The sequence below is a fragment of the Chiloscyllium punctatum genome, chromosome 10 (assembly GCF_047496795.1).
Source record: "Chiloscyllium punctatum isolate Juve2018m chromosome 10, sChiPun1.3, whole genome shotgun sequence".
Lineage (NCBI taxonomy): Eukaryota > Metazoa > Chordata > Chondrichthyes > Orectolobiformes > Hemiscylliidae > Chiloscyllium > Chiloscyllium punctatum.
In genome coordinates, this window is record NC_092748.1 from 98,202,713 (window position 1) to 98,229,298 (window position 26,586).

Consider the following 26,586-nt stretch of genomic DNA (forward strand, 5'->3'; position numbering starts at 1 on the left):
AAGACAAGTAACAAGAAGGAAAGAGAGAATCAATGCCAATAACACATTGCAGTGACAAATCCCTCCAACATACAGCACTTTGGAGATCATAGGATTTCTTAGCATGAAGTATCTGAGGAGTGTCCCAGACATTGCAACCAATTCCTTTAAGCCAGTTGAGATCATCTTTGTACAGAACCTGAAAAGATAGAACGAAAAACATAATTATCACGACGATGCTTGTTAGCTGTCATCTAACTCAAATCTGACCAAAAGATAGGAAAACAACAGTAGAAATACAAGAGAAGGGAACTTCAACTGTAATTTCTAACTTTCAGCATTTCCAACAAGTAGGAAGCAGTCTAATTATCACATTGGTAGGGATTGCTAGAGGCCACTATATAAAGAGCATGAAATTTATTAGGCCTTCTTCTTAGCACCTCCAAAGATTGCTTAGTCTTAGATGCTGATGTAATTGCTTGCTTCCAGCATAAGACCATAATACCATGAGAGACAGTAGCAGAATTAGTTCATTCAGCCCACCATTCAGTCACGTTTGACATTTTTCTCAACCCATTCTCCTGCCTTCTATACTTAAACCTTGATCTCCTTAATCATCAAGAACCTAGCTATCTCTGTCTTAAATATAGTCAATGACTTGGTCTCCACAGCGTTCTACGGCAATGAGTTCCACAGACTCACCACCCACTAGCTGAAGAAACTCCTTCTTATCTCAGTTCTAAAGGTTCATCCCTTCACTCTGAGGCTGTGCTCTCAGGTCCTAGTCTCTCTTACTAGTGGAAACATTTTCTCCTCATCCACCCTATCCAGACCTCTCAGTGTTTAGTAAGCTTCACTGAGTGTGCTTTGTGGTTTTCTACATGCCCATGTAGTAAACTGTACAAACAGTAGGGTCATATTCATTCCGATACTACTCCGCTTATCCTGCCTTCTAGCTTCCAATCTAACTCCCTATTTTCTCTTTTCAGGTCCTTCTCCCTTTCCCTACAGATGTCATTGGTACCGATGTGTACCACAACTTTATGCATCGGTAGTTGATGGTACATTGCCTTTATCCATTGAACCAGGAAATTGCATAGAAGGTGGACTTTTGGTGCCTGTGATAGCAATTTGGGAGAACTAGCCATCCCGCTGCTCTCCCTGCATTGCTCCAGAACTTTCTATAATTATGTACCTATAAAAGTGCACATCCAATTTATGCTTTCCATTCAAATGTTGCTACTGAATCTGCTTCCCAATATGTTTTGCCAAGATTCCAGTGAGATGTTTTTTATTCTCTCATGATTCCATTTTCACTGAATCTTTGTACTTCAGTACTGGACAGCTACTACAACTAGGAGAAAGTGAGGACTGCAGATGCTGGAGACCAGAGCTGAAAATGTATTGCTGGAAAAGCGCAGCAGGTCATTTGAAGGGCTCATGCCCGAAACGTCGATTCTCCTGCTCCTTGGATGCTGTCTGACCCGCTGCGCTTTTCCAGCAACACATTTTCAGCTACTACAACTGCCTATTTGGTCTAAATTAATATGAAACGAAAACTAACACTTACATCACTCAGTTGCTCGCAGACCTTCTTGGCATGTATATTAATCTGCAGATCTGGCAGGCATGTCCATTCGTGGAGATACTTGCGATAGTCAATATAGCTGACTTTGGCTTGGGTGTCTTTGGCACTAACCACTTCCAGCATGTCAGGCATGATGTGCACCTTCATTTTGTTATCTTCGTAATTTTTTCTGTACAGACGCTGCACAAAGCACAGGCCAAGTGGATTAATCCCAGCGAATTTTCATCCCAATAGTCAACTCTCATTAAATGAAATAGCAACAAATAAAATTCAGCAAAAAGAATAAGGCTCAACAATAATTCTCCTTATGTCATGGCCTGATACAAAGTAGACAACTGGTGTTTGTAAAATGTACAAACGTTTGGCAAAAAATATGTTTAATATTGTAAGAATAGAAAAAAAATACAAGTTTAAACAAGTCAATGCAAAATAATTAATTGAGGCAGTTCATTATGACTTATACAGGACTTTGCACGAAGAGTGAGTATAGTGCACCCTGGGTGATACTTGATCTGTCTGTAATTATCAAACGATTCTGGTTTAATAACAGAGCACTGGGGAGAATTTAACCCCTACCCCCAGATCAAAATCATTCTTCCTCTTGTTTCTTAAAAACATGCTCCGATCAACTCAATTCTTGGAACACCTGAGGATACTTTGGCCGTAACAGAGTTACAGTGGCCACAGAAGGAAGTGCAGTGGTAATTAGGGAGGGTTGTAAATTATTTAGGCCTACTCACACGGGATTCATGGTCCAACCTGAGCACTACTTACGTCAAGGTTCAACTTGCCAGCTTTTAGACATTGCATGGTATGTGGGTCATCCTCCACAGAACGTGGCAATGTGTAGAGAGCCTTGAACTTCTCGTACTCTTCACGATACTTTATCTGAAAGATTGAGTGCACACAGTTTGATAAACTTGCATGAGAGAAAAAAAACAAATTGCAAAAACTCGTTCTTCTTGCCACTGCCAGGAAGGTAAGGATGTACCCTCAGCAACTTGGCCTTAATTACATTTGATGACAATTTTCTACTTACTGGACTAAGAACGTCTTTCTGATTCTTGGCCAGAGCTATCGAAAACGCATCTCCTGGCATTGTATAACTTGTTGCTTTCATCTTATCCCAGGCCAGTTTGTAAGCATTCTAGAGAAACAATACATAGTTGATTATGTGGAAGTCGAAGAAGCATTGTTTTCACATTAAACAACATTGTCAGAAACAGCATGTAAAACAATGATGGCGATTCAAATTAACATACTAACAAACAGATAAGCAATTCAACAAGTTGGCAAGAATGCATGTTACTAGAACAAACATTGCATATTGTTCCAGAATGTTGATGATCTTGATACCACAAAGATGCAAACATGAACAGTCAAATAAATAAATGACAAGAGATGGGGAGCACGTCACTTGACTGCCCAAGAAAAGACACAATCATACACCAAAGTCTTGGATGATGCCATGAAATACAAGAGCATAACAGCATTATTTTATCAAAGTTAATGAGCTGTTGCATAAATTTTGTCATCCTTACACATTTCTAATCCATCCTACTCCTCACTGCATTGAAACCTTTCCCTTCTAATTAGTACATGGAACATAGAACATTACAGTGCAGTACAGGGCCTTCGGCCCTTGATGTTACACCGCCCTGTCATACTAATCTGAAGCCCATCCCACCTACACTATTCCATGTACGTCCACTTGCCTGTCCAACGACGACTTAAATGCACTTAAACTTGGCGAATCTACGACCGATGCAGGCAAAGCATTCCATACCCTTACTACTCTCTGAGTAAAGAAACTACCTCTGACATCTGTCTTATACCTATCTCCCCTCACTTTAAAGTTGTGTCCCCTCGTGTTTGCCATTCTCATACTTGGAAAAAGGCTCTCCCTGTCCACCCTATCTAACCCTCTGGTTATCTTATATGTCTCTATTAAGTCACCTCTCAACCTTCTTCTCTCTAACGAGAACAGCCTCAAGGCCCTCAGACTTTCTTCGTAAGCCATTCCTTCCATACCAGGCAACATCCTAGTAAATCTCCTCTGCACCCTTTCCAAAGCTTCCACTTCCTTCTTATAATGCGGTGACCAGAACTGTTCACAATACTCCAAGTGTGGCCGTACCGGAGTTTTGTACAGCTGCAGGATGACCTCCTGATTTCGGAACTCAATCCCTCTATTAATAAAGGCCAAAACACTGTATGCCTTCTTAACAGCCCTGTCAATCTGGGTGGCAACTTTCAGTGATCTGTGCTCATCTGCACTCTCAAGAATCCTACCATTAGCTCAGTACTTTGCATTCCGATTACTCCAGTCAAAGTGCATCACCTCACACTTGTCCACATTAAATTCCATTTGCCACCTCTCAGCCCAGCTCTGCATCCTATCTATGTGTCTCTGAAACCTACTACATCTTTCGTCATTATCCACAACTCCACCGACCTTAGTGTCGTCCGCAGATTTATAACCCACCCTTCTAAGCCCTCATCCAGGTCATTTATAAAAATGACGAACAGAAGTGGACCCAACACCAAGCCTTGCAGTACACCGCTAGTAACTGGTTCTCCTCCAGGAACTTCAACTTGTGGGATTTTTCACCTTCCTCTGATTTCCTTTTCTCCATTAATCTACAAATTTGCAAATCGCAAGTTTGGAATCATCTGATTGCTGCATCCTAGTATATTTTGTTTTTTCTTTATCATATGCCAATTTGGATGTGTCTAATTCTGAGTGTTCTGGCCCTTGACTCAAGTTTCTCAAAATACATGAAATAGTTCATACTACTTTTACAAAAGAAACCAGATTTTTTTTAAGTTACCTGCCTCATCCCAGTCCTGCAGTTTAAGTTTTTGACTACCATCTGAAAAACTATCCCAATCATATCTTATGAAGGGAAGAGTGACAAACTGGAAAGAGCACAGTGGAAAGGAATGTCTAGTGACTACAGGTGAACTGATGGGATGACTAACACCTAACAATTTTGATAAGTAAGTACGTTTAAAATATCGTCAATAGTAACATGTATGAGTAGACAAAGGCATTGGACAATCATACTTGTCTTCATTGGGCAATGTCTTCATATCCATCTCATATGGTTGGCAGTTATTGTTAACAGAGACTTTTGCAATGGTATCACTAACACAGCAATAACATAATTCCAATCATCTCACATATTAAGGATAGGGGAAAGAGATTTTTCCATTTCTTCTCCTTTCTTCCTCAACTTACCCAAAGATGACAATTAATTTTAGATTGCAGTTTCAGCGGAACTGACCTAGCTCTGATACCAGATCACCATTCACTCATGTTCATCTGACCAAAGAATATTTTGCTAAATGCATCATCATGTAGTGCACTTATTCACTGAACCTCCATGCGTATTTCTGAAATATATCGGTTTATCCCCTTGTAAAGAAAATCCATTTACTACTTCCTCAAAATATCCATGCTGTAAAACTTACACTGCTAAACATAGTTTTGAGGTCATTGGTCCTGTTGTAGTCCACTGTATTTAAAACAGTTGTGTATTTGTCCTTGTTTTTCTCATAGTTCTCTTTGTATCTAACCTGCAACAACAAAAACAATCCACCTGTTAGTTGTAGGTTACATAACATATTGTGACCTAAGACATGGAAATCTTCCCAATAAAATTAGTACACAGAAAGGACAATAACTGCCATCCATCAGGTGAAACAAAGGATGCAAAACTGCAGATAGAGGCCTTCCTCCTCTTGCCTTCAAAGAACATAAACATAAAAATGTTTGCACCCTCTTTTTGTGAATAGACTCCAACAGTTCCTTCAAGATCTGCTGATTAGGTCATGATAGTTCTGGACCAATTGTTTACAGGGAAAGTTCGATTTAGTTAATGCAAAATTGGGAGTTGGTCCTCAGACAAATGCTATGAGCATAATTTACATATATAAGGCATCTGTCTGAATGGGTGGTAGAGTCAAAAATCCTCATCATATACTGTATAGGCTCGAGTAATAGTCAATCTCATAAAAATCAACTCCTATTTTTGGTCAAATAACCTGAAATATTCCATATATTTCATGTAAAAGTCGACTCTAGTTCTTCACAGATGGCAGATCAATGTTTATGAGTCAGTGTGCCAGCCGTCACACCCCGCTCCAGTTTCCAGTCTGCCGGTTGTTCCACTCCGTTCCCGGTCTTCCAGTCCACTGGCTGTTTTGTTCTGTTCTGGGTTTTCAGAATTACCATAATTTTCTTTTTTTTCTTCATTTGTTTAGAGATCAACTGGGCTTCTGCTAATGATATGGTATGAATTTCAGCCCCTCAAAAGTAGCATCCATGTAATAGTCAACCCCATAAATTTAACCTTAAAAAGTAGTCCAAAAGATTTGACTATTACTCGAGTATATATGGTACTTGGATACACACTTAAATTGCATAACATAAAGGGAGCTGAAAAATGGGATAAGGCTTCATAACTCTTTTTTGGTTGGCACAGACATGATAGACTGAATGACCTCTTTCTGTGGCATAAATGTTCTGGGTTTTTCACATTTCTCTCAGTGAAGCCAGTAGACATGAGGAAATTACCCTCTTCCAATTTTGAAGCCACCAGTTTCTTGAGGCCAATTTGACATGAAATATTGTGTAGCAGTACTGCTCCGCCATTCTACTTTTTCACCCAAATAACCAACATGATGATTGAAAGTTTCTAACCCAATATAGTTGGGGCACAACACCTGGAGGACTTTGAGAAAGTGAGGACTGCAGGAGAATTGACGTTTCGGGCATAAGCCCTTCTTCAGGAATGAGGGAGGAGGAGAGCTTCTTCAAGGTTTGCATCCTTGCAAGAGGATTCGCAGTAGGTTAAGATCAACTAGGAGAAAGAGGACTGCAGATGCTGGAGACCAGAGTTGAGAAGTGTGGTGCTGGAAAAACACAGCAGGCCAGGCAGTATCCGAGGAGCAGGAGAATCGACATTTCGGGCATAAGCCCTTCTTCAGAAGCTCCTCGGATGCTGCCTGGCCTGCTGTGTTTTTCCAGCACCACACGTCTCGACTGGAGAACTTTGTCAATGAAGGTTTAATCTAAACTTTTTTATTTTAACCAGAGCTAAAATGTCAGGGAGAGGAATGTGAATGAAATACATTAATCTACCAGTCAGACCAACCATAACCTCCAGGCCCTGCTACATAAAGGAGTTTAAAAGACAGAAGAGCTCACACAGGAGTATACATGGAAAGAGTTCTCAGATAATGATGAATTTGCAGACTAAAAAGTCAAGCTATTTAAGACTATTGGAGTGAAAGCAGACAAATACTTACATCACTTAACTGAAGGCCACTCTGAACAGCTGTCACATAGACTGGTGTATCTGTGATCACAGTATAGTTCTCAAAATTTTTCTTTCCATCAGTTCTGTATTTGATCTGCAATAAATCAAGTGTACAAATTTATCAAATGTTGTTTTCCTGCCAACAAGATATATCATCTCAAACAGTTGTTTGATGACTCAGAACTTGAGTATTCCTGAAATAAGATATTTGTCAAACTTTTCAACTTGCATTCATCAGGACAATTTTGTAAGAATGCCAATCCAAGGTGAAGATCAACAGTTAGACTGTTGTGTGGACTATCTACAGTAAACACTACAGAAATTCAACAATGATCATTATGCAACACCTTCTGAACCCATGACCAGATCCATCTAGAAGGACAAAGCCAGCAGATACATGGGGAGACTACAAACAGCAAGTGCCTCTCCTAGCCACTCACTGTTCTTACTTGGAAATATATTGCTGTTCTTTCACTGTCACTGGGTCATAATTCTGGAATTCTCTCTCTAATGGCATGTGGATTAACCTATAGCATATAGACGACAACAGGACAAAGGAGGTAATAAATGCTGGCATGGCCCACTAGTGAATGAAACAAAAGAGAGGAAAGTGCTGATAAATTGGCAGGTAGACTGATATGTAGAGACATTGTTATGGAGAATGCACGCATTTATGATAATTATCAATTCACTGCTAGATTTAACTGTCAGTCCTCATGAATGGATGCATTTTCCGTGGCAACACCTCTATCAATCAGAGATGATTTGCCAACGAATCAGTATTCTGCTCTCACGAAATACACTTGTTGGTTTACTCATTGAATGCAAGATAAAGATTATATCAAGAAGAATGTGTCCTTTAGTAGCTCTATTTTATTTCAGACAATAGGCAGAAACTTGTCTGGTCAGACAGCTGGAAAGAATGTGATATATGTCATTGACTCCTTAAGACAAGGATCAAATCTAATGCTAGTCAAGCAGTGGTGAGGCAACAGACAGTAGATTGCCTAGTTTTTGTGCAGGAGGAGGCCATATGGCCCATCATACCTGCACCAGCTCTCCAAACAAGTTTCATTTCTTAGTGCCAATCTTTTGCTTTCTCCACATACCCTTGTACACTTTTTTCTATCCCAATAATCATTAGCAGTCTCTTGAATATCTCAATTGAACCTGCTTCCACTATACTTCCAGTGCATTCCATACTCTAACCAATCACCAAATGTTGTGAAATGTGAAAGAGTTCAGTAAAGATTTACAAGGAAAATGCCAGGTTGGAGGTTTTGAGCTATAGGCAGAGGCTGAATAGGCTGGGGCTGTTTTCCCTGGAACATGAGGGGCACGGACAGGGTAAATAGTCAAGGCCTTTTTACTATAGTTTTAAGGGAAAAAATTTAAAAGAGACCTTATGGGCATCATTTTCATGCAGAGGGTGTTGAAATGAACTGCCAGAGGAGGTGGTGGAGGCTGGTACGATTACATTTTAAAAGCTTCTGGATGGATACATAAAAGAAAGGGTTTAGAGGGATTTAGGCTGAATGCTGGCAAATGGGACTAGATTCATTTAGGATATCTGATCAGCATAGAAGAGGTGGGCTGAGGGGCCTGTTTCCATGTTGTGCATCCCTATGACTATATGACTTTTGCTTTCTTTGTACATCACTTTAAACTTCAAGGACCGAGTTGAAAAATAAGTAAATTACTCGTTGGCCTGGGATGGTGGGAGGGTGGGGGTGCTTAATTTAGAACATGTGGTTGAGAGCTTTCTGGATTGAGGAATGGTAATCAGAAGTGAGAGGAAGTGTAGCGTTCAGTGGACTCCCTATTGTCTCTCCAATTGCCTGTGATTAAGGGACTCCTGCATCCTCCATTCCCCCCAGAGCTGACAGGTTTACTTACCCAAGTTTACCTGTCATTCACACTACATTGCTACAGAACTGCCTACACCTTGGTCAATTCAAGCTGCTGTGGGGTGGTGGCCTTTCCTGGCACTTAATTGGCCTTTGAAGGGCCCCATATCAAGCATGTCCGTAGCTCCAAGCCTAGTTACAGTGGAGAGCGGGTAGAAGGCATAGAAATTCAGGGATACCACAAGAGAGCACCTTGTTATGTGACTATCCTGTCTATAAGCTGAGCACAAGATTCCACTCAGCTTCCAGTACTCATATTTTGTTAAACTGAGGATCGTTGGTCTAACAGTACACTGCAAATATCACTAATTTGAAGCATTGCATCATATTTAACTTTTTAAATGTTATTTAGTTATTTTTCATGATAATGTTGTGTTGTGCTTTGCTAATGCTCATTTCTTGTCATGTTAATCTACAAGCTATATATAACTGTAATTTATTGGAAAGAACAGTGGCTGCTTCCAGTCTTCTGCATGCACTATCCCCATAGCAAGGTAGCATAAAGCTTCAAAGACTTGCTGCTATTTTTCCTGACATTTCCCTTTTGGTTCCACTTAGCACTTTCTTGTGATAGACTTGGGTGAGATTAGAAACTCAGCATTTGAAAAATCACTGAGTAGAGCTTGTATTTAATGGCACTGTATTTTTGTACACTAATCTATCTTCCCACTAGTCACCAAAGTATGGATTCAACCAACTGTTTTACCACGTGAAACAATGTGATCTTTTATAAATAATTGCTCAGTAGTACAGAATTTAAATTTTACGAAAAAGAGATTTAAGTTTTGCATTCATCAGGGCTGGGATGCAAGAAACCAAACTTTGAAAGGGAACATCAATTTATACAGCATGGGAATGGGCACTAATTAGTCTGGTCACCCTTTTTCAGTGACAAAGGGTTATGGGACTGTCAGTCTGTGCTGCATTTCCTATGGTAATGCCCTGACCAGTGACAGTTGACCTGCCTGACCTAAGGTTAATCAATTAGCTCAGTTTGAGAGTCAATAGGCTCGATTACATCAACAATGAGAGCCACAGTCTAATCTCGATCCTGATGAATGTAAAACAAAAAAAAAAATTGAGTTCCTATCCTTCTTTCACAATATTTAACATATTTTGCAAGTTGTTATGTAAGTAAGTTCTAGTGTATGGCCTAATGGATTCTTTCAAGTCCCAAAACCTAATGCAAAAAACTAACAGCAATAAGATGTTGCAAAAATTTATCTGAAGTGTTTTAATAGCATGCAAACTGATAGCACAGACTAACTTGGCATTCATTATTTTTGATATATATCTTGCTGAACTGAACTTGATTTCAGGTTCCACAGGTTTACTTCATCAAACTTAAAAGAACACAGCTAAGAATATCTTACTTCACTCTGTAGGTCATAGGAATGTTTGGCTAGTAGAATTTCTGGAGTGTCCCAGGCATAACAGCCCATGCCCTTCAGCCAGTTCAGGTCATCCTTGTACACAAACTGTAACATTGAAAACCAAAGTTAGCAAAAGTTGACATCTCCTTCTGTCAGCTATTTTGAAATCAGTCATTCGAGAAACCACAGATCAGCAAGGAGAACTTCCAAGAAAGTTAAATTTCTGTTCTACAAACACCAATATCAAACTGTAGCAAATATCCTCTGTTACATGGAGATGAAGATGAATGATAGGAACAAAGCAACCTCATGGGCATTTTCATTTTATGTAAGAAATATATTGATTAACTGTTTAAACTGTTTCATTATTTTAATAGGAAGGCCCAACTTTAAACAGCAGAGCCGATGAAAGCTACAAAGGCAAAGCTTCCAAGCTGGCAAAACCACCTTGTTTGCCGTTTCCATGGTTGCTCCACTCACTTCACCAACATGACAAGTACTGACTAAATTCAACCATGATTGAGAGACTATGGAACTATTTCTTGCAGCTCTATTATCCATATTGGTCAAAGCCAAATATAAAATTACTTTGATCAGTCTAATCTCCTTATAGGATGTAGTTTGTAGTTAGCGGATATATACTCATGACTATGCTTCTCCTATTGACTAAACCCTGCGTGTTTACCCCTTCATGGATTCCATTTATATGACTTCTCTTGGTTGTTGGGTCTTTGCACTGGACTGTAAAGGCTGCTGTATCTAGTTAGATTGCTGCGTTGCCTGCATTTTTACCTTATCCTTAACTCAGAGTACCTCTCCTTCATTCTCAGTAAATCCTGTAAACTCTTTATTTGCACTAGAATATACACTGAATGAAGCTCTTTCATTTAATATTTCTCTCCTGCTCCATTGGTGTATCAATCACTTGTCAACGTATTAATTCCCATTACATTACAGGTTCCAGCATGGACTGTCCACGGATACCTAATAAATCACATCTCTCCCTAGTGCTACACCATTTATGGTTAAGACCCATGAATATATTAAATTGTTACATACATCGCTTAAGATCTCTTGTGCTTTCTTAGCATGAATTACATCATGCTCATCAGGCAGGCAGGTCCAATGATGAAGATAGGTGCGGTATTCCAGGTCGCTGAGAATATGTTGGCACCTCTTTGCCACAATGTTGCTAATCATGTCATTGGGGATGTGAACTGCAGCCTTAGTAGCTTCATAACTCCTCCTATAATCCAGCTAAAAAAGTAAACAATAATTATGTAAAGTACAGGAAATATAATATGAGGTTAAATACCAAAAATAATCACAAGCACCTCTCTGAAATAGAATCTGAAGTGACAATTTACAAAATGTTGAACAAACTCTAGGTGCACAGAGTGTGTTGAGATGAAATTCTAATGTCTGCTTGTGCATACTTCAAGCTAGGTCAGTTGAATAAGAATCAACAATAAGAATCTTGGTTGCATTTCCCCATCCTAACCAGAATGGACTGATACTAACTGTATCACCTCTACTTTAACTCAAAGTTACTGAGTTGGCTTTTTGGTTTCAACTCTACCCAGAGGTACTGAGATGACCTGCATGACTCCAACTGTAAAGTATGTGGGGCTTTCTTGGTCTTTGTAGATCAAGATGTGGAGGAGCTGATGTTGGACTGGGGTGGACGAAGTTAAAAATTGTACAACACCAAGTTATAGTCCAACAATTCTATGTCTTATGGTCCTGTTCCACAGCTACCCGATGAAGAAGCAGTGCTCCGAAAGCTAGTGTATCAAGCAAAGTTGCAATGAAAGGACTATGCAGCCTATAGTCACTGTTTGTGCATTTTGTTGCCCAGAAGTTGTTCTCATTGTGCCTGTGCTTTATAAATGGAACTACATTTAGCCTATTCCAGTCACTTTGTCATTAAAATAAAGTCATATGCAGGTCATAGAATCTCTACAGTGCAAGAAAGGCCACTCAACCTATTGAGTTTTCATCAACCCTCCCATCCAGACCCACACTGCCCCACATGCTTTCCCTGTAATCCTACATATACTATGGCTAACCTTACTAGACTGCACATCCTGGATACTATAGGGCAATTTACCATGGCCAACCCACCTAACCTGCAAATCTTTGTACTGTGGCTGGAAACTGCAGCGCCTGGAGGAAGCCCACGCACACGGAGGGAGAATTTGTAAACTCTACACAAACAGTCACCCAAGGCTGGTATCAAACCTGGATCCCTGGTACTGTGAGGCAGCAGTGCTAACCACTGAGCCACTGTGCCACCTTAAGTGAAAAGACAAGTTCTAAATACACAAGATATTACTTGGATGTGCATCTCTTCCAACTATTATACAATCTACTCACTTAGCTTGATAATATGTGAAGATCTCAACTCAATTCATATTGTGCAGATTCTATGAAAATGTTATGGAGGATACTTGTAATGTAGGATTTCATTCATTTCTGCACAATGTGATGATATTTTGGTCAAGTTATTCTCCTGAGTATTCAATTCCATCTATACACAATACCTACCAAGAAGGAGGGATCACAAGCTTACAAGCAGACCACTCTCCAAGTCTGCAGCTGATACAATGCATACAAGGCTGCAGGCAAGGCCCAATGAAAACTTTCTATTTGAAAGTGCTTGTATTTCTCAAAGCTCTTTCTAAACAACCATTCCCAGCCCGTTGGCTCCCTTCACCACTGTAATTGAAATTCAAAACTTAGCAAGATGTGGTTCAGGAGAACTAATGAGAACACTATTGCATGTCAGTAACTATTCATAAAGTTAGATATTGTTCCAGAAATTATGAGGAGGACCTGTTATTGGATTTTAGTCCTTTCAGGTCCAAATTTGTTCTTCCACCATGCCCTAATGATATCATCATAGTGTGTGGTACTTAAGGCTCTCTCAGTTTTAATGCCTTCAGACACGTTTGCACTCACCTGCCACCACACACATCTACCACTTTAATCCACTTGCTACCTTTTCCACTTCATGGTCTACCTCACTACCATCTCATTCATGTGCACTCCTACCCATATACCACATTACCCATGTGCCACCCTACCTATTATCACCTTAAGCACCATTTTAAAAAAAAAATCATTCATGGGATGTGAGCAGAATTGGCTTGGCCAGCAGTCTCACTCACCTTATCCCACTACCCATCTAACTCAAAGCTTGTTCCCACCCATTTATACACTCACTAATATTTAAATGAAACCTCTAAAGTTACCATGGAGACTGTAGTGTCAAAAAGAAAAGAGTGTCTGTCTTTCCCTATATTCTGCTCTGCTTCACTTTCAGATGGATGCTATCATCGACATTTCTGGTAAAGTCAGACTTAAGGGTTCCGGAAAAAATGCAGGGAAACTTCAAGTTGGGGAAATGTTTGGTGGAATGACAATGATTGCTGATCTCCAGAAAAACCATTATGTCTCGTCTTGACTCCCTTTCCTAACACCATTCACCAGGCTTGAGATCATGTCCCCTGTTATGCTGTCTGGGCAAACATCAGGAGTGTTGCAGTAGCAAAGCTTGCAAGGAAGGTATGCATTTGTGTTTTGCAATATTGACACACTAGATTACATAATATTACTAAATGGTAATACTTGTGTTTATCTAACAGGTTTATAATGTTCAAATGGTACATACCATGTTCCTCAATTTATCCATGGCCATGGCATGGATTATACCAGGGAAGTCCTTAATATCTCCTCCAGCCAAATAATGTCCCCTGAGCTTTTCATACAGTTCCTTGTACTTCAACTGGGAAACCAAATTTATTTTTGTTAGTAAGCATGCCAAATAAATGAATGCCACAGTAACAAAACTTTACCAAGTAATTGAGAATTAGACTCTACTTACATTGCTGCTTACGTTATCAGCATGCTTAGCAACAACCAGCGGCAGATAGTCCGGAGGCAAGGTGTATCCTAAGGCTTTATGGCTATCCCAGTCATTTTTATAAACGTTCTGCAGAATATAAATGTATTATAATATAAAAAGATAAAGTCAAAAACAGTACAGCCAGACAACTGAGTCAATCTGCATGGCATCATCCAATAAATGAGGTTCATTACATGATAGCATTAATTATACAGTGTAAAAAAAATTTTAAAACAGCAACTTCAAGATTGCATTATTTTCGATAATTGTTATTTTGACATAATCAAGCAAGTGATTTAGTTTGATTGTTGTCAGTTGTTAAGTGATTTCTACAGGGAAAATGTCATAGTGCCCAAGTCAAAAGAAAGGGCATTGGTTTATGATTTAACTCACAGGATGTGGCCAGCATTTTGGTCCATTCCTAGTTGCCCTTGAGAAAATGATTCCTTCTTGAACTATTTGGCATAGGTGGACTCAAAAAGCCATTAGGGAGGGAGCAAAACTGAAGGAACAGTTATATATTTCCAAGTCAAGAAGCAGAGTTGTCCAGAGGGAACTTGCAGGTGGTTGTTCCCATGTATCTGCTGCCTGGATAATGATTGTGAGTTTAAGACATACACCTAAGGAGCCTTAGTGAATTTCTGCAGTGTATAGATAGTACACATTATTGCTACAGTGTACCAGTGGTGATGGAATGAATGTTCAGGTATGGTTGTAATCAAATGAGTTCCTTTTCCAGGATGGTGTCAAGCTTCTAGACCATTGTTGGAGCTACACTAATCCAGGCAGGTAGAGGCATTCGATTACATTTCTGAAGGTGCTTTGCAGACAGCATGTAGGTTATGACGAGTAAGGATTTGAGTTAGTCACTGCTTGATTCTTATCCTTTGACCCGCTCTTGTAGCCACAGTATTTATATGGCTAGTCCAGAACAGTTCATAGTCAATGATAACACCCAAGATGTAGATTGTGAATGATTAAGTATTGGTCTTGCCATTTATTGTCAAGAAGCAATGGTTATGACAAACATAATAAATTCTGTAAAAATTGTATAAACAGTTTTGTAGTGATGCATTTTCATAAACTTTACATTGTTCTTTCAAACTTGATCTACAATTGGAACTGAAAAAAGTCTGAATGTGTAAAATTGTACAACATGATTTTCAATTATTAAGTTACATTTTCAGATCAAAACATATCACCACTCACCTGACTAACATGCTTTGCCATTTCCCTTGAATGAGCCAAATGGGGATAGTCAGCGGCACCAATATACTTGCCCTTTTCCAGGTTAAATGTCTCTTTGTACTTCAACTGATAAAAACAACATCAGCGACCTTATTAAAATCAAATCATTATAGCAATGGCTTCAGCATTCAATGAACATTGAGACAAATGTGAGGAACTTTACATCCTGTGATAAAATTGTCATGGCAAAAAAACCTAAAGTGGGGCTCAGGATGTAACCAATATCACTCATTCACTCACCTGTTACTGGTACCATTCTTATAGTTAATAGATATCAACAATAGCCTGCAGGTGATTCTCAACACATTTAAGATTTCTGTTCAGCTTGAGAGAGTGTCAAAACTTTACAAGCCAAAACTGACTAATCAAATTCGTTACTTGACTCAAAATGTTAATTCTGTCTCCATTATTACAGATGCTACCAGGCTTGCTGAGACATTTCCAGACCTTTAGTTTTATTTCATATTTCCAGAGCCACAATAATTCGTTACTATATTATTTGACAATAAGGTTTAATAGAATCTGATGATTATAACTAAGCTGTTCAGTCAATGGAATTTGCTCCTCCATTCAATCATGGCTGACTGTTACATCAAAGTCGGTTTTCTCACCTTTTCACCATATCTCCTGATAACCTTACAAAATTAAAATCTCTATCTTTACCTTGACATAGCTAATTGTTGCATTTGTAGAGAAAATTATATAAACTTACAATCATGGAGTCATAACGTATTATAGCACAGAAAGGACCACTGAGTCTGCTCCAGGCATCAAGCACCCATTCCATTTCCCAGCACTTGGCTCACAGCTTTGTACTCTATGGCATTTCAAGTATTCAAATTACTTCTTAAACATTGTAATGTTTCCGACCTCAACCACTGTTTCATGCTGTGAACTCCCATTACGCACCACCTTCCGATCATAAGTCATCTCTAGATCATCTGCTCCTTACCAATAATTTTGCAGACCTTCAGTCATCCATCAATCTTCCCTGCTCCAAGGAAAACAACCCCAGCCTATCTAGTCTCTCTTCACAGCAATTTGTGAAATGTTCCAACCCTGGAAACATCCTGGTGAATCTCCTATGCACTCTCTCCTATGCAATCACATTTTTCCAATAGTGTGGTGACTAGAACCACATACAGTTTTCCAGTTGTGGCCCAACCAACATCTTCATATAGTAACTTATATATTTTCATCACAACCTTGGTGCTCCTGCATTCACTGTCTCAACTAATAAGTACCTCAACTAATATAGGCTAGATTCACATAAGCCTTCTTATATCACCTATCCATCTGCCATATTGCCTCCAAGGATTTATAGGTATAAATACCAAGGTCTCCTTGATCCTCTGTACTCCCCAGGGTCCTATCATTCATTCTGTACTTTCTTGCTTTGTTAGTCTTCCCAAAATGCATCACTCCACACCTCAGAACCATAGAACTACAGAAATGATACAGCATAGAAGGGGACCATTTGGCCCATCTGGTGCATGCTGATGCCCTTTCGTATCCCAGCTTTTTGTAAATGGCCCATTGCCCTACAACTTACAGCTTTCAGGAATGAACTCTGTCAGCCAATGCTCAGCCCATCTGACCAACCATTGACTTCCTCCCACTGTGTAAGGCTTTCCTCCTCGTTATTTCCTACACTGTCAAATTTTGTATTCTGAGTAAACTTGCTTGCTAAACCTCCTACATTCATGTCTAGATCATTAACGTTCATTGCAGATGGGAATGGATCCTGCACCGAACTCTGTGATATGCCACTAGACACAGGTTTCCAAACACACTTTAGACCAGCACCCTCTGTATCCTGCCAACTTTGGAGTCAACTTGCCAATTGCCCTGGAACCTGTGGACTTTTACCTTCTTGATCAGCTTCCCATCCAACAAGTGTCAAAAACTTTACTGAAGTCCAGGTAGATTATATAAACAACATTACCCTCATCTGCACAAACTGCAATCAAATCATCAGATATTATCTTCTGCTGAGTCGAAAAGTGTGGCGCTGGAAAGGCACAGCAAGTCAGGCAGCATCCGAGGAGCAGGGAAGTCGATGTTTCAGGTACAATCCCTTCATCCAAATATGTTGGGGTGGGTGGGGGGTTGCTGAGAGATAAATAGGAGGGTGGGGGTGAGTCTGGGGGAAGGTAGCTGGGAAGGCAATAGGTAGATGCAGGTGGGAAGTGATTGTGATAGGTCGGTGGAGATGGTGGGGAGACTGGGGCGAATTGATGGGAAGGAAGATAGACAGGTAGGACAAGGCAACAGAGTGGTGTTCAGTTAAAGGGCTGGATCTAGGATAAGGTGGGGGGAGGGGAGATTCGGAAACTAGTGAAGTCGATGTTGATGATGTGTGATTAAAGAGTCCAAAGATAGAAGGTGAGGTGTTCTTCCTCCATTCATAGGGTGGCTTGGATTTGGTGGTGGAGGCAGCCCAGGATTTGCATATTCTTGAGAGAGTGGGAGGGGGAGTTGAAGTGGTCAGTCACAGGACGGTGGGGTTGTTTGGTGTGTGTGTGTGTGTGTGTGTGTCCCAGAGACGTCCCCTGAAATGCTCCTTGTCTCTCCAAATGGAGAGTTTCCCTATCACTGATGTTATTGTCCCTGGTTGACCACTACCATCATTCTTGAACAAGAATGGTAACCTCATCAGTTTCCTTGCAGTCTTCTGGCAATTGCAGCCAGAGAGAATTTGACAATCAATTTGCTTCCAGAGTGAAAAAGTATATCCTTGATTTCCTCCTAAAGAACTAGCCACATTGGTTGAATAAGATCAGCTTAAGCTATTTACTTAATAAAATCAATGAACAAAGGACTCACAATTTTTTAAATTTTCATCATGAAATTATTGTATTTAGTCATGAATTTGACTTTCAGTACAACTATGTTAAAATATAAAGGTGACAGTCAGTCAAAGACAAACTGGATACATAAGCCTGTATCAAACGATAAAACGTGTTGATATTACTGCTATTGCAACATTGCACTGTTCTTCCAAACAGTAATCTCAAAGTGTTTTAAGTATTCATTATAAAACACTGAAGGACCACTTACATCACTCAAGTTGTTTGTATTTATCTTGGCCTGGACCACCTCTGGCGGGTCAGTAATTGGTGTAAACTTGGCAAAATTAGCAACAGCATTTTCTTTATATGCTTTCTGAAAATGAACAAAGAAGTAGAATGCATCAAATGTTTTATGCCAATGTAGAATGAAAATCTCTGAAAGAACAGTGGGCCACCAACAGGAAAAATCTTTACTCACTTCATTTAACATCGCCTGTGCATTTTTCACCTTTTTATGTTCAACTGAATCCAAGGGAATCCAACCACAACCACGTACCCATTCAAGGTCTGACTTGTACAGAAACTAAAAGGAAAAAAATGGCATATGAAAACAATGGCAAAGTTCAAAATGGCAAAAAAAAATGAAGTGAGATACACCTTGGTTTTGAATCTTCCTTAATTTTATTCAGTATGTTCTCTGTATGGTCCTTTAGATGAATCACATAATAACTGATGGTGACAAAATGATGTTAATATATCAGATTGGGTCAATATTTGCTGCACCACTCCCAAAAAAACACGCTTCGCAAAAGGGCAGGGTCAACAGAGGCTACCTATGTTCAGGGTCAAGATTTTGGTGCTGGAAAAACACAGCAGGTCAGGCAGCATCCGAGGAGCAGCAGTATTGACATTTTGGGCATAAGCCCTTCATCAGGAATGAGGCTTGTGGGTTGGGGTTGAGAGATAAATTGGAGGGTAGTAGGGTTGGGGGGAGGTAGCTGGGAAAGCGATAGGTGAGGGAGAAGGTGATAGGTCAGAGGGGGCAGTGATGGACGGCAACGAATTGGAGGCTTGGGACTGGGATATTGTGGGGGAGGGCCAAATGGATAAGGTACCAGAAGGACACTAGTGTGCAGGATGAATCATTAAAATTGGTAGGGTAAAAGACTAAATGGAAATAAGCTAATACTCACATCACTCTGCAAATCATAAGCCTTCTTTGCCTGGATCACATCGTTCTGGTCTGGCAGACAGGTCCATTCATGTAGGTAATGTCTGTAGTCAATCTCACTGACCCGTCCTTGACATATCTTAGCCATCACGATGTCCAACATGTCAACTGGCACGTTTATATTTGCCTTAGTTTTTTCAAATTCCTTCCTGTACTCCTTGTCACTCAGCATCTTACCCACATGCATACACCAAACCATTTTGGGGTCATCCTGAAGGTCATGGCATCCTATAAGATGGCCACGTTGCTTGACATAATCAGCTTTATACTTAAGCTGTAATACAAAAAAAATAAGGTACAACCAGTTAGTTACAGAATGATTAGCAGTAAACAAGAGATATTGAAGTCAAGCTGCATGAATGGAAAGTGTTTTAATTCATAAAGCTGGTTTTACCAATCTTTGACTAATATTCACTTAGCAACACATAGATTCCCAGCCTGGGAATTCCACTAACTAACAAACAAATTCAATTTTATTGAATATGTTTGTCAATGATCAGAGCAACATTGTAACCTTGTTCGGAAATTATCATTCCATGGTGGAATATGTTGACTGTCTCAGTGTTACACTTTTTAATGGTTATTATACAAATAGTCACTGAAATACCTCTGTAGTCAGGCAATTAACTGCTAGTGGTATTGTTCTGAACAGGACCCACCTCACTCTGTTTGTCTTGTGATGCTTTGGCATGGCAGATTGACACAGCATCAACTGGCATTTTGTAACCAGTTGCTTTCAGCTTTTCCCAGCCAGATTTGTACAATTTCTAAAAAGAAGGAAACACAATCAAGTATTAGATGAAGAATGATACAAATCAATCATGATACAGGTAAATATATAATTAACATGTCTTCTGGAAAAGGGGAATGAATCAGAGCAATGAAAGAATGGAAAACATCATTATCTCCTTTGTTCTATTATTTACTTTACGTGAAACATATGAGCTAATAAAAATGTTTTGGTATTATTATCACAGGGTGACAACTATTGGATGTCTTGCCGAGTACAAGTAAGAAAGCGGGACGATAGGTTCTTGGTTGAGCTGGGACTTGATTCTGATCAGCAAGAATGTTTTGAATAGCAATTGTGGTGTTCCCTACTAACTTGCTAGCTAAAGTCTGGTGTTGCAGCATACTTTTTAAAGACATTCATGAGGCCATCAACAAGAACAAGCAGTTTAGTCCGAAACTAGACACATAAATCTTGAGAGTTATTGCAGCAAATGAGCGATTTACGAAGCATCACATTTCCTCTCTAATTCTAAGCTGATGGTGTGCTTTACATAATTCCTAAGAGTGCCATCTTTTTAATGGGAAAGTGAGGAAAACAGACTCATCATACTTCTCTGTCAAAAGTGAGTCAGCAACATGTTTCATTGGTTCATGAATTTTTAGATTAGATTAGATTACTTACAGTGTGGTAACAGGCCCTTCAGCCCAACAAGTCCACACCGACCCGCCGAAGCGCAACCCACCCATTCCCCTACATAACACTATGGGCAATTTAGCATGGCCAATTCACCTGACCTGCATATCTTTGGACTGTGGGAGGAAACCGGAGCACCCGGAGGAAACCCACGCAGATACGGGGAGAACGTGCAAACTCACACAGTCAGTCGCCCGAGTCAGGAATTGAACCCGGGTCTCTGCCGCTATGAGGCAGCAGTTGCCAAGACATACAGATGAAATAGAAATCAGTCAATTTTAACTGAATGTGGTTTGCAAAAAAAAAGATGTTGGATGATTTTCAGTATTAATGCAGGTTAGGGATTGGGATTTGCATGATGTGGGAAAACCAAAATTGTGCCCCAAATAAAATATCATGAACTGAACAGCACTGATGCATTTAAAGGTAAAACTGGTGAATTATATGAAGGAGAAAAAAAATGGAATGCTGTGTGGATAGGGCTATATGAAGTAGGTTGAGGGGAGTCTTGTGTAAACATATGTGCTGATATGGATTTCTTGAGCTAAATTGCTGTCTTTCACTATAAATTTTATGAAAAATGAATGGCTGGTTTGAATAGTTTCTAATAATCCTAATTACAATACAATTCCTAATTAAATTCTCAATAATATTTCCAAGACGAAATGGATATTCCTCCTGCAGATAAAAATATATCCTTTTTTAAAGACAATTGAGCAGAATTCCAAAGCATGTGAATTTTAATTTCCTTCTGAATTGGTACTAAGTCTGTAACTCTTCATTTCTCTAGACTGGAAGCCTCCTAGGACTGTATATGTCACATGCCTGTTGTTAGTTAAAACCTACCTGATAAGTTTTACATGCTAAGTGTTTACAGCTTAAAGTAACATTTAATTCATGACTTCCTCAGATGTTAATATGTTATTTTGATTGATGGATTCTGTATTAACACAAAATCTTTGGAAGATAACTTTGATTTAGAAAATTCTGAAAGAGTTCTATTTGACTATCATATTGTTTTCAACATACATTGAAACCAGGATTTATTGACGATGGTAATGTGGATGCTTTTAAAAAATCTGAGAACCAAGCAAGCATCTCAGTCTATTTGGCAGGAGAAGACAATGGGGTCCAAAATAAAGCTTCCATATTTCTTTGTGGCACTTACTTCATTAAGGTTTCGAGCTGCATCCCGTGCTGCAACCATTGTTGGTGAATCCACCAGCGTGTACTTGGTCTTACAGGCATGCCAGGCTTCACGATACTTGATCTAATCATTAAAGGGGAGCACTTATGAGACATAACAGCAACAAGATTTTACCATGGTGGAAACTAGCATAATTAGAGGCAGCAGGACAGGCACTCACATCATTCAGAATGTCCCCACTCTGTTTAGCTGTAACGTAATCAACTCTATCTGTCACCGGTGTAAACTGGAGAGTATCCGCTTTTGTCTTGTAATTTCTCTGTTGAAAACAACAGAAATGATTAACTGAAAGAATAAAAGGTTTCTTCTGTTGGTGCAAAGCCAGCGCAAGCATGATGGACTGAAACATTTTCTAACAGTTTCAAGTATCATTCCAAATTCAAAGCTTCTCTCAATGAAATTTATTTCAATTAGTTGCATGGACGATGAGATTGCCATATCTATCACGTCCTCATCTAAAGTCTCTCTATACTTTCCACCAGCAGGGGCTGGGAATGCTTTCATCTGTTTCCAGTCTTATCAATCTACCATAACCAGTTCATAGCTTGTAAAGGCTTCTCTTATTGCTCCTGTTATCTTGACTGGCATCTCCCATCTAATCCTTGGACCCCTGTATTTCTCATCTATGTGCTGTCACTTGTCAACATTAGCTGACAGTATAGACTCAGTACATTGTGAAAGCAGGCCCCTTAGCTCATCGAGTCCATGTTGACCCTCTGAAGAGCATCCCACCCAGACCACCCCATCCTTGTATTTTCCTTGGCTAATCCACCTGCCTGTACATCCCTGGTCACTATGGGCAATTTAGCATGGCCAATCCACCTAACGTGCACATCTTTGGACTGTGGGAGCAAATCAGAGCACCTAGTAGAAACTCACGCAGACACGGGGAGATCACGCTAACTCCACACAGACAGTCGCCCAAGGATGGAATCAAATCCAGGTCCCTGGTGCTCTGAGGCAGCAGTGCTAACCATTGAGCCACTGTGCTGCCCTAGAATGTTAGTTTTCATGTGGATCCTGATGAGATACAGCTCTATCTTATCAAAAACCCTTTCGTTTCCTCCACTGTTGTTAAATTGTCAAACTACATGTTTCACAATCAATTAGCAGAAATTTTCTCCAATTAAACATTGGCAAAATTGAAGCCTTTGCTTTCTGTCTATTCCATTCACTGCTACTGGCTCCATTCTTTGCTTTGGCAGTAGTGTAAGACTTAAATCAGTCTGTTTTCAAACTTAGTATCATATTTGACCCCAAGGTGAGCTACTGATCACATATCCGTGCCATCATATTCTCACTACTGCAACAATTTTTTAGTCATTCATGGGAATAGTTGTTGCCCAACCCTAAGTTAGTAACAAGCTGTTTTCTTGAAACTTTGCAGTCCATTTGGCATAGATATGTCACAGGGCAATGAGGGAGAGAGTTCCAGGATTTCAATCCAGTGACAGTGAAAGAGTGGCAGTACAGTTAGTTCCAGGTCAGGATTATGTGTGGCTTGAAGACTTTCTGCTAAATCTTGTCTTTCTACATTGTAGAAGTCATGAATTTGGAAAGTGCTGTCAAAGGAGGCTTAGTGTGTTGCTATGATGCATCCTATATACAGTAGACACTGCTACCACTGTGTGTCAGTGGTAGGGAGCATTGAATATTTAAGCTGGAGGATAAGATGCTGGTCAAAGGGCTGCTCTGTCCTAGATGGAGTTGAAATTCTTGAGCATTGTTAGAACATTACTCATCCTAGTGAAGCTGACCTTGTTTCAGTTCAGCTGCTGTTGAAGACCTCCTTCGTACTATTTTAATACAAGACTAAATTTGAATAAGTGAATTCTATCTGTGGCACATTTTAATATTTAAACACTTAGAAGATTATGCAGCAGAGGATTTTCAGCTCAATTTGATAAAATCTAGTGGTGACAATTAGATGAAGAGTGAATGTAATAAGAACACTTGGAATTAATTCCTATGTTTGCAACTTGCGTGCTATTCTGGCAGATTGTGCCTGACAAAAATAAAATCACTACTGATTTCAATCACAATGTAAATTTGTGGGTCTGTAATGGCCATGTAAGTTAACTCTGCCAGTTTACCAAAGAAGCAGTGAGGCTGAAGATTATGTCTGTGCATTATGGATGCATATGGACATATCCATGACAGATCAGTGCAAAATATACTCAAAAATATCAAAATAAATCATAGGCATAGCTGTCAGTGCCCATTTTATTAAAGTGAGAGTCATTATTTATGCACTATTTTATGCTGCTGATCATATGATGGTAGGAATTTCTTATACTTACATCACTTAAGATGTCCTGGGCATGCTTTACTTTCTTAACATCTACAGAGTCTGTTGGAATCCATCCAATTCCACGCATCCATTCCATATCTGCTTTGTAATTGACCTAATGAGAAGAAAATCGATTATTCTTAATTTTTTCCATTTCTGAATTACTCAGTTATGATTATTGTTATCGGAGAATTATTAATACTCTGTATCACTTCAACTCTTTCCATTTCTCCCTCAAACTATATGTTGCATTCCATTTTCAATACGAGGAGAAATGAATGCCAGAAGGAATTTTAACAAAGATGTCTCTATGAGATTTTAAGTATTGGGGTGGATATGTGAGGGAGAGATTCAGATGGGAAACCTCAAAGTTGGGATTTAATTCTGCAAGTTTCCTATCTGGTGGTCAGCTGGATTGATGTATTTGGCTTCCAATTAAAAGGGAGGACTCACAACTAGGCATATCTGTGGTGTCATCTGCAAACGTACTAACAATACCTCCTATATTCACATCCAAATCACTTATATAAATGTTAAAAAAACAGTTGACCCAGCATCAGTCTTTGTGGCACACCACTGGTCACAGACCTTCAGTCCAAAAAGCAACCCTCTACCACCCTGTGTCCCCTATTTTCAAGCTAACTTTGTAACCAGTTAGCTAACTCACCCAATCCCATGTGATTTAGCCTTGCTAACCACTCTACCAATTTTGTATCCAACTGGCCAACTCCCCTGGATCCCATGCAATTTAACCTTGCTAATCAGTCTACCAAGTGGAACCTTGTTGGATGCTTTGCTGAAATCCACACAGATAACATATACTGCTCTGACTTCATCAATCTTTGTCACATCTTCAAAAACCTCAATGGTTTTATATAGCTAGTCCAATTCAGTCAGTATTCAATGGGAACCTCCAGGATGTGGATAGTGGGGGATTCAATGATGGTAACACCATCGAAAGTCAAGGGGATATGATTAGATTGCCTCTTATGGAGGATGGTCATTGACTGGCATTTGTGATGCGTGAATGCTACATGCCACCTTTCAGCACAAGTTTGCATATTGTCCATGTCTTGCTGCACTTGGACATGGAATGCATTCAGGTACATATGATTCAAGGTGAAATTTCATGGCAAAAAAACAAACATCATTATTTATTTTTACTCACATCACTTTGCAAACTGTACGCTTTCTTTGCCTGGATGACATCATTCTGATCTGGCAGGCAGGTCCATTCATGTAGGTAATGCCTGTAGTCAATCTCACTGACCCGAGTCTGACATAATTTGCCCATTACAATGTCCATCATGTCGGCTGGCACGTTAATATTAGCTTTAGTTTTTTCAAATTCCTTCCTGTACTCCTTGTCGCTCTGCATCTTGCCGACATGCATACACCAAACCATTTTGGGATCATCATACATGTCACGGTATCCGATGAGGTGACCAAGTTGCTTGCGATAGATTTCTTTGTATTGGTACTGAGGGAAAATGCAGAAGGATATCAATTTCACTTGGTGTTTTAACTTATTGTAGGAACATTAATGTGTCTTGGAGTTTAGCTGTGAGATGAATTCCATGCACAACAGTGCATTATTGCAAAATGAGGTAATCCAGAAGAATGGATTCCTAAATATCTTGTTCTTTCTAATTATCAGTTTGGAAGTTTATCTTCACAAGGCACAGCTGACAAGACCAGATACATAGACTGGGGCAATTTGATAGATTAATAGAATGGTGAGGGACATGATTGGGTAGGCAGGGATAGTGGCAGAGGAGTTGAGGGAAGACTGATGATATGGATTGTGTGCGAGGTTGGGGAAGGGGAATAAAGCTGGAGGTAAGGTCTTGATTTTATCTAGGTGTTAATCTGAAGGTAACTGGGGCTACCCACTTACCAGTGGGGAATTCCTACTCATAGTTAAGAAAATGTTGGTGTGGTCCAATCATTTTGCATGGGTGAGGGAATTCTAGTAATGATTGGAAGAAGTCTTGAGCAGTTAGGGAGGAGGAGATGGTAGTTGGAAAGGGGTGGGAGAAGATGACCAGGAAGCATCAATTAAAGTCAATGGGGGCAGACAAATTGCAGAGAGAAGTTTAATAGGTAGCTTCTTGTGACATTACAGAGAATTGTGCTCTTCCTTGCCCATGTGCAGTGCTGGAAAGGCACTTACATCATGGCTTCAGCTCTTTGCACTTCCTCCTTGCTGTTAGGTTTGGGAAGCCAACATAGCTCAGCCGAAACATTTAGAAGATAGAATAGGCGATAAAAAGTCGCCTCATTATAATAAAACAAATGCACTGATAATCACCTT

The 26,586-nt window shown here is 39.7% G+C and overlaps 1 protein-coding gene across 41 annotated transcripts in view; it reads right to left on the reverse strand.

Annotated features, from left to right (window-relative positions):
- The window catches only part of neb (nebulin), a 293,069-nt gene that overhangs the window by 108,295 nt on the left and 158,188 nt on the right, over positions 1–26,586 (reverse strand). For all 41 annotated transcript variants that reach the window (XM_072579807.1, XM_072579845.1, XM_072579844.1 and 38 more), the window contains 19 exons: positions 25,441–25,752; positions 24,283–24,387; positions 22,143–22,241; positions 21,944–22,045; positions 20,009–20,116; positions 19,312–19,623; positions 18,597–18,701; positions 18,387–18,491; positions 15,288–15,392; positions 14,058–14,165; positions 13,845–13,958; positions 11,231–11,428; positions 10,172–10,276; positions 6,881–6,985; positions 5,042–5,146; positions 2,607–2,714; positions 2,342–2,455; positions 1,550–1,747; positions 74–178 (listed from right to left, as the gene is read on the reverse strand). In XM_072579807.1, coding sequence (XP_072435908.1) covers positions 74–178; positions 1,550–1,747; positions 2,342–2,455; positions 2,607–2,714; positions 5,042–5,146; positions 6,881–6,985; positions 10,172–10,276; positions 11,231–11,428; positions 13,845–13,958; positions 14,058–14,165; positions 15,288–15,392; positions 18,387–18,491; positions 18,597–18,701; positions 19,312–19,623; positions 20,009–20,116; positions 21,944–22,045; positions 22,143–22,241; positions 24,283–24,387; positions 25,441–25,752 — 2,613 coding nt within the window. The remainder of the gene's footprint in view (positions 1–73; positions 179–1,549; positions 1,748–2,341; positions 2,456–2,606; positions 2,715–5,041; positions 5,147–6,880; positions 6,986–10,171; positions 10,277–11,230; positions 11,429–13,844; positions 13,959–14,057; positions 14,166–15,287; positions 15,393–18,386; positions 18,492–18,596; positions 18,702–19,311; positions 19,624–20,008; positions 20,117–21,943; positions 22,046–22,142; positions 22,242–24,282; positions 24,388–25,440; positions 25,753–26,586) is intronic.